General features: G+C 35.0%; 1 protein-coding gene across 1 annotated transcript in view; it reads right to left on the bottom strand.

Annotated features, from left to right (window-relative positions):
* The window catches only part of ds (dachsous cadherin-related 1), a 423,698-nt gene extending 415,161 nt beyond the window's left edge, over positions 1-8,537 (bottom strand). Inside the window, exon 1 of the mRNA XM_075297546.1 lies at positions 6,367-8,537. Within this exon, the coding sequence (XP_075153661.1) occupies positions 6,367-8,265 (1,899 nt within the window). The 5' untranslated portion in view covers positions 8,266-8,537. The remainder of the gene's footprint in view (positions 1-6,366) is intronic.
* Positions 8,538-9,246: the final 709 nt, after the last annotated feature.

The raw sequence follows: 9,246 nt of genomic DNA on the forward strand, positions 1-9,246 counted from the left end.
AAATGTTATTTTTGTATGGTGACCATGTAACATGTTTGTCACTAAAATGTTTTTTTTTATCGTCAAATATAACCTGTTTGCCGAAATCAGATTTTCCGAGAAAATATGATGATTTCCGAGAAAATAACATGGTTGCGAAAACCATGTTACATGGTCACCACCCAAAAATAACATTATGCCCTTAAAACTTGTTTGAGCTGATCATATTCCTTCTCTGGGTGTACACGGCCGTAAGTTCGACCAGACCGAATCTTATGTACCCTCCACCATGGATTGCATAGAAACTTGTACTAAAGACTGTCATCCACAATCGAATTACTTTGGATGCGGTAACACTTGACGATGGCAAGGTTTCTTAAAACTTCTTAACACCGTCTTCTCAATTCTAAGTTAGTCCATGCGGGGTATATATTAAACAAAAAAAGGCCGATTAAATACGTATATAATTCAGTTTGACAAAATTTTCTATAGAAATAAAATTTTGACAAAATTTTCTATAGAAATAAAATTATAATTATAAATTTATAGCAATAAAATTTTCTATAGAAATAAAATCTTGACAATATTTTGTATAGTAATAAAAGTTTGACAAAATTTTCTATAGGAATAAAATCTTGACAAATTTTTCTATAGTAATAAAATTTTGACAAAATTTTCTATAGAAATAAAATTTTGGGACCGATATGTACCAATTTTGGCATGGTTGTTAGCGACCATATACTAGCGCAATGTACCAAATTTCACCAAGTACTTAATTTCAAACGGATCGGATGAATTTTACTCCTCCACGAGGTCCGGGGGTCAAATCTGGGGATCGGTTTAAATGGGGCTTATATATAATTATGGACCGATATGGACCAATTTTTGCATCGTTGTTAGAGACCATATACTAACACTACGTACCAAATTTCAACCGAATCGGATTAATTTTACTCATCCATGAGGCTCCAGAGGTCAAATCTGGGGACCAGTTTATATGGGGGCTATATATAATTACAGACCGATGTGGACCAATTTTTGCATGGTTATTAGAGACCATATACCAACACCATGTACCAAATTTCAGCCGAATCGGATGAAATTTGCTTCTCTTAGAGGCTCCGCAAGCCAAATCGGGGGATCGGTTTATATGGGGGTATGGACCAATTTTTACATCGTTGTTAGAGACCATAAAATAATACTACGTAGCAAATTTCAACCGAATCGGATTAATTTTACTCATCCATGAGGCTCCGGAGGTCAAATCAGGGGATTGGTTTATATGGGGGCTATATAAAATTATGGACCGATGTGGACCAATTCTGGCACGGTTGTTAGGGACCATATATCAAAACCAGGTACCAAATTTCAGCCGGATCGGATGAAATTTGCTTCTCTTTGAGGCTCCGAAAGCCAAATCTGGTGATCGGTTTATATGGGGGCTATATATAATTATAGACCGATGTGGACCAATTCTGGCACGGTTATTAGGGACCATATATCAAAACCAGATACCAAATTTCAGCAGGATCGGATGAAATTTGCTTCTCTTTGGGGCTCCGCAAGCCAAATCTGGGAATCGGTTTATATGGGGGCTATATATAATTATAGACCGATGTGGACCAATTCTGGCACGGTTGTTAGGGACCATATATCAAAACCAGGTACCAAATTTCAGCCGGATCGGATGAAATGTGCTTCTCTTTGAGGCTCCGCAAGCCAAATCGGGGGATCGGTTTATACGGGGGCTATATAAAATTATGGACCGATGTGGACCAATTTTTGCATAGTTATTTCAACCGGATCGAATAAATTTTGCTCTTCCAAGCCAAACCTGAGCGTCGGTTTATATGGGGGCTGTACGTAAAAGTGGACCGATATGGCCCATTTGCAATACCATCCGACCTACATAAATAACAACTCTTTGTGCCAAGTTTCAAGTGGATAGCTTGTTTCTTCGGAAGTTTGCGTGATTTCAACAGACGGACGGACATGCTTAGATCGACTGAGAATTTCACCACGACCCAGAATATATATACTTTATGATGTCTTAGAGCAAAATTTCGTTTCGTTTTAAAAACGGAATGACAAAGTTAATATACCCCCCATCCTATGGTGGAGGGTATAAAAAAAGAACTTTTTTAAATCATTATAGCAATTGAGTTGAATAAAAACTACAGATGTACTCTATGGAGATAAATTTGGAAACCAGGATCAAATACGGACTGAATCAACAAGTGCTAACAAAGCTCATGATGCGTTTTGTAGTGAATTATATGAAGTATTTAAAAAAAAAATGTCTGACTATATATTGACCTTTTAAGATGAATGCCCCATGAAATTTCTCGTAGAAAGAAATATTTTTTAACATTTTGATGACACTATACTTAGGAAATAGGTGTATTTTGAATATGAATTCGCAAGAAAAAATTACTTTACCTTCGCAAAATTTCACCTTTGTGAAATTTCATAAAAATGGCTTTCAATGGATTTCAATATTTCCCATATTTATGGCGATTTCGATTGGGAAAAAAGGTGCAACATTCTCCAAATTGATTACCAAAGATAAAGGACACTGTCATAAATTTTGGATCCTCTATCTCTCACAATATTATGAATTAACAATAACTTTGGAATGGCACTATTATTTGAGCGAAAATACAATGAGGGAAAAAGAAGTGTAACACCAGGGCAACATATTTTTTGCGAAACGAAAACGCCCTCAGTTACTAACATTGTACTCCGCCCCAGGGCATTAGCCGATTTAAATTTGAAGTCTATAGATTTTCTAAGAAGTCAAAAAAATTGTGCAAATCGGTTTAGATAGAACTCCCAACAAATTTGGATTTATATGGTATCGAAAATGCAGATCAACAATGTAGTGCAGGATGTAATATAGCCCGCTTGACTTTAGACTTTCGTTACTTGTTATTAACCCTAGAAAGCTTATCCTACTGAAAGTCACGAATAAGCTAAATATACGTCTGTGGGACGTATTATAGTTTGTCATCACTTGGACGAAATTTGTGAATTTTTGTTTTAAATTTTTGTACTTACACCGATTCTATATACAAATCCTTATCATTTAAACATGTTTTTGGCTAAACTTTTATTTATTGTGTAACAAAAAAATCACATATTCGGTACTCATTTTCATGAGGGAGAAAGAAACATTAAAAAATGCATACGTCTCTCTGACGTAGATAAGCTGTCTAGGGTTAAATTTATCTATAGACTACAACATTAGTACATTTCAGAGAGAGAGGGTTAAATTTCGAAATTAATTAATCGTTAATTGGAATTGCTTAAATCGACGACACAAAATAAATTAAAACTTTGTTTTGAATAAGAAATTTATGGAATAATTTAATGAGTATTGTGTATAGATTTTGTTTTTTTTTTCAAATTCAATTAAAATTTTAATTTAAATAATATTGCTCATAAACTCGCAAGTTGACTAAGTTGTCTGTCAAAACGAAAATAATATATTTAAAGCCTATCAATTGAAAATTATTTTAAAGTAGTCCAGTAGGCCAAAAACATTTTTCCCTTATTGGCCAGAATTAAGAGTGAATCATATGATCCTTTAAATAGAAGGCAACTATTTCAACACGAACCCTCCACTTAAAATATTAAAATATATATGAAATTCTACAATTTAGGGAAATTTATTTTTCTAGATTCAAAAAAAAAAAAAAAAATTTTAAATAAATAAATAAAAATCTGTATATCACTGTATAGCAAAAAAAATCAATGTTGCAGAGCATGTCTGACACACTTCTCTAAAAGTAAATTCTATAGCTGGTAGCATTTTTTTCACCATACTCTTTTTGCTTAGCTAGTTGTTTTTTGCATATACCCCAAAAAAAAAATTTGTTAACGGTTTTATTTTTGAAATATAATTACTTTTCAAATCGCTTCTGAAGTCGCACTTAAATTATATCCACAACCCATAGACAGTCAATCAAACAATAACACTTAGATTTTGGGGCTATATAATTTCGTTCAGGTTCACGTTTGTGTTTTAAGTCTTTTGGTTTCTATGTGTGTGTGTGTGCGCCTGTGCTGGGGAGTAAAAGTCAGTCAACTACCTTGAATCACATTCAAAGTGAAGAAAAATAAAACGAAATATGGAAAGAAACCAGCAAATCATGCAATTTAAAATGTTTCTTTGGAAAATATTCTTTCGAATATTGCCGAACCTTATAGCCAACATACAATGGCAAAATTAAAAATAAATTATATTTTTTTTGGATTGTTTTTTTTGGTTTGATTTCTTTCGATATGATCGATTCATACATTATGATTAAAGGCATATAATTTCATATTCTACAATTCTCCCGCTATCTTTTAGTATTATCATAAAACATGAATGCCTAGATATACATCACAGTGAGTTCAGTTATTATTGACCAGACATCACAAAATTGAAGAGTTTTGGATTTTTTTTTTGTTGGAATGAAAAAAGTAAGAAAGAATCAAGCTTTCATTATAAAATACAGCTGAATTATTGGTGATATGAAATTAAAAACTCATATGGACAGACAATGGCGGAAGCCAGCCCCCCAAGAGACCAATTATAAAAGCGTGTTTGTTTGTGTACTCTTGTATTGTGTTGTGGGTCTTCCTCAACAGAGGCATGCAACGTCAACACTTTTCATTGAAAATAATAGCTGGCTTTGAAATACAAGCCTTTATGTCTCAAAACTATAGACCCCTTTTGAAAAGATTGCCTAATACACAAACATTTCAAATCCCAATGATATGAAGGCTCCAACTAAAAATGAAACTGAAATAAACATGTAGACCCAAAAAGTTTTATTAAAACCATGCCATTGCAATTATCCCCATTTTCAAATGCCATTCGCAGCTGCCCAAAGGGTAATTTGCTCCCCCATTTGGAAATATAAAATACTGAAATTTAAGGAAAAAAATCCAAAAAAAAACGGAAAGGGAAAAATTCAAGCCACCAAGCTAACACTACTACTTGGCTTTTGAGGCAAAAGCAAAGACAAAAAAAAAAACAAATTCAGCTCTACATCCACCAGCAACAACAATGGCATTAACAAATATAATGTTTCTTTCTTTACTGGTTTCTTAATTTGACATGAGCGTTTCAGTCAACATTTCATTTCGGACCAGAGTTAAATTCAAGCCGGCAACTTGGGGCACAGCAAATCATCCATCTCCTTGAGTATACGGCTGTCTCTTTGTCCGTCTCTCCTACCCTTTGGACGTTTGCGCTCTGTCATCCATCCAGTCAAACAACCCAGCAACCTATCCATCCATCCATCCATCCATCCGTCTCAACGTCCATCTATCTAACCACTCAAACATCATTTTGAAATGGTTTTGACCATTTCATCGTATTTCAGTTTAAAATTTTTGTTTGTTTGTTCTGCGGTATTTTTTTTATTTTTTCAGTTTTGCCAAAAAATATTCCCAATAAAGAGAAAAAACCAACAACAACAATTCGTACCAAATTGTATTTGTTTTTGTTATTTTTGAAAACAGCATCATTTTGTCTTTCTTTTTTTTTTTTTTTTTTTGTTTGGTCCCTCTTTCCTGGTATCGCCTTTGAAAATCTTTCTTTTTGGCAAAATGGAAAAAATGAATTCGGGAAAAAAAACTAAAAACCGGCACAGAAAACAACAATGTTTAGAACAATGCCAAAAAGTTAAAATATGTCTTATGTTCTCACTCGTTTTTTTCCGTACACCAACATTTTTCAGATACTTTGTAAGACATTCATTTCTTTTTCAGGTTTTTGCTCAAAGTTTCCTGTATTGAATTCTCAATGGGAAACCTTCTGGCAGAGGGAAAGAGTATGCGTGGGGAAAACAATAAAATGTGAAAATATTGAAAAGAATATTAAAAAATAAATTTTAAAAATTATAAACTTTCTCTAGAGTCAACGGTTATATTTGAACACTAAAATATGGTTGACAGTTGCAAGAGATGGAATCTGAGGAATCCTTTACAATAGATGGAATACAGAAATTGCTCCCAAAGGAGGTGGCTTAAAACGGAATAGCTAAACCTTGCTGTACATGGAAAGAAGAGTTTTCTTTTCTGAGGAAAGAAATTTCAGACAAGCAAAGTTTTATTTTTCTTTAAGCAAGCAAAGTTTTCTTTTTCTTTTCTTTAAAAACAAATAAAATAGATTACAGACAATAGTTGTATCATTTATCATAAATTCGAGCTTATCTGTTCTACAAAAAAATACTTTATAAGAAAAGGGAATTTCGTTTGTCTAAATTTTCGTTCCTGAAGAAAGTATTTTTTCTTTGTGTGTATTTGGATACTGCAATATTTAGAATTTCAAATTCATTAAAATTTTCTCTGTCTCTCTCTCTCTCTCTCTCTCTCAACAAATATTGAACTTACCTTTAAAATACACCTTCCCTTGGCCTCATTCTCTGCCACCGTTACATTGTAGTAACTCTGATCGAATATGGGCTCATTATCGTTGACATCATGAATGGTAACCAAAACTGTGACATTTGAAGACAACGGAGGATGACCATTGTCATTAGCCACCACTGTCAACTGGGGCACTGGCTCAGTTTCGCAATCTATGTGCGTGCGTGTTGTTATCACTCCCGTATACATGTCGATTTGAAACCACTGTGAATGTGTATCTGGAGTATCCACAAGGCTATAGGTTACCGCCGAATTATTACCCTCATCACGATCGTAAGCGTATACTTGAAGAATTGATGTGCCAGGATCAGAAATTTCCATAACATTTGCCTCATACAGAGGACGATCAAATTCTGGTGCATTATCATTGATATCGGTGACGCGAAGATAAATGGTCTTGGAGGCGTGTAGAGGAGGTGTACCATTATCCGTGGCTACAACTGAGAGAGTGTAATTCGGAGTAGACTCACGATCCAATGTCATATTGACTATAACCAAATAGATGATATTGTCTCGAGTGGTTAAGCCAAAGTGTCCATCACCACCATTTAGCGTGACATTGACATTGGCATATTCGGTTTTGGAATCTGGATCATGAACTGAAATGCGAGCCACAAAATCTCCAGGTTCAGCTGATTCGGAAATCTTGGGAGTTGCATCATCACTAAGGAATATCACATTGATGGTGGGTTGATTGTCATTAACATCGGTGACTCTAATCGATACAAAGGTAGTGGTCTCCAGAGGTGTTTCCCCATGATCTTTGGCCACCACTACCAATTCGTGTAATTCCCTTGTCTCAAAATCCAACGGTTTATTCACGGTAATCCAACCAGTCTTTGAATCAATTTCAAACATATGCTCCTTATCACTTTGACGATGATTAATGGAATATTCCACGAGACCATTTTCATCGGCATCCGCATCGGTGGCATAGACTTGGACCACTGGTGTCGCAACTGTGGCATTCTCAGCAACTGTAGCAAAATAACGACTTTGATTGAATATCGGCTGATTATCATTTACATCTTGAATGGTTATATTCACGGTCATCTGACCCCTCAAGGGGGGAGTACCACCATCTAAAGCCTCTATCACTAGGCTATAAAAGGGTGTTGTTTCGCGATCCAAAAAGCCATTGATCTGTAAATCCAAATAGAGCACTCCATCACGTTCGCGGTGCGAGGACAAACGAAACGCATTGTTTGTATTACCCGAAACAATATTGTACCGTTGTGTATTATAGCGACCGAGATCCAGATCCCGAGCTGGATGTAACGTCCTTTTCACATCACGTGGTGTATTCTCCGGAAATTCGATATTCATGACCGACGCAGGAAACGTAGGAGAATTATCGTTCTCATCGTGGACTCGTATTAAGACGCGAACATTTTCTCCACTCAATGGTATGGCTACTAGAGTATAGGAGACTCTTGTCTCCCGATCTAAACGCACTTTTGTCCGTATTTCTCCCGTAGTATGATCAATGGCTAAGTCTGTATCTACTCCACTACCCGGCACGGGAACAATCAAATATGGAGGACCACTATTAACTCCTGGTAATTGTTCTCCTATATAACCAATTTGGTGGCCCACTGGTACTCCCTCAGAGACATCCAGTTCTCTAACTAATTCGGCTTGAATTGTGTGTATGGAGAATTGTAAGAGCAGGCATATGCAGAGAATCAAATAAGGGCTAAATCTGTGACTTGTGGCCTTAGGGATATAGGAAAGACATGGATATGTGCTTGGATTTCGCATTCCCGCTCTTCTTCGAAATCTATGATTTTGCTTGTGTGGAGTTGTGATTAAACTAAGATTTGTTTCAGGATTTTCTAGCTCCTTAAAATGTAATTCAGTCATTTTGTATTTGTATGTGTGTTTGGGGTGTATGATTTTGAAACGAGCGTTTTGAATGTTTTAGGGATTTTTCTTTCTCTATTCTCTTCTTCCTATGTAGCTTTGTAAGTAGCTTTTTGCTCTTGTCAAGAGAGCACTTAAGCTACTTGGAATTATTTTCGTTTAAGGGTATATAAAGTTAATACCTTAAAACCCTTGCTATAGTGTCTCGTTTAATAGGACTCATGGTTTTTCCGTTTGGTAAATAAGGAAAATGGTATCATTTTGTTGTTGTAGTTATGATGATAACTTGTGGGGCTGCAAATGAAAAGAATAAAAATATATTGGTGAGAGAAATAATAAATAAGGGTTACTTAAAACAAAATTAAATTTTGATAAACCAAAAAATGTGCGAGCGCATTTCAAAGCTACGATGATTGCTATACGTACTACACATTTTCATAAACCATGATTTTTTAATACAAGGTGATGCTTTAAACAAAAAAAATAATATAATAACAAATTCACGAAAGATGGTATTATTGTGCAAATTTTTTACTTAGGAGACGAACTACTGACGCAGAGTGTATTTCCAAATATTGGCTATATTTCGTCCATTATGATTTATAAATTAACAGTTTGGTATGAATTCCATCTACACCGACCTGGTTTAATAAGTAATATTGGCACCCATTTTAATAGCGATTTCGATTGGGAAAAAAGGTGCAACATTCTCGAAATTGATTGCCAAATATAAAGGACACTGTCATAGATTTTGGATCCTGTATCCCTCACAATATTATGAATTAACAATAACTTTGGAATGACACTATTATTTGAGCGAAAATACAATGAGGGAAAAAGTAGTGTAACACCAGGGCAACATATTTTTTGCGAAACGAAAACGCCCTAAGACTCACCAGTTAAATCGATTTCGCTCAAATCCAACAAATCGATTTGTTCGTTTTTTTTATACCCTCCACCATAGGATGTTTATTATATTAT

This window comes from Haematobia irritans, chromosome 2 (genome assembly GCF_050003625.1).
Source record: "Haematobia irritans isolate KBUSLIRL chromosome 2, ASM5000362v1, whole genome shotgun sequence".
Lineage (NCBI taxonomy): Eukaryota > Metazoa > Arthropoda > Insecta > Diptera > Muscidae > Haematobia > Haematobia irritans.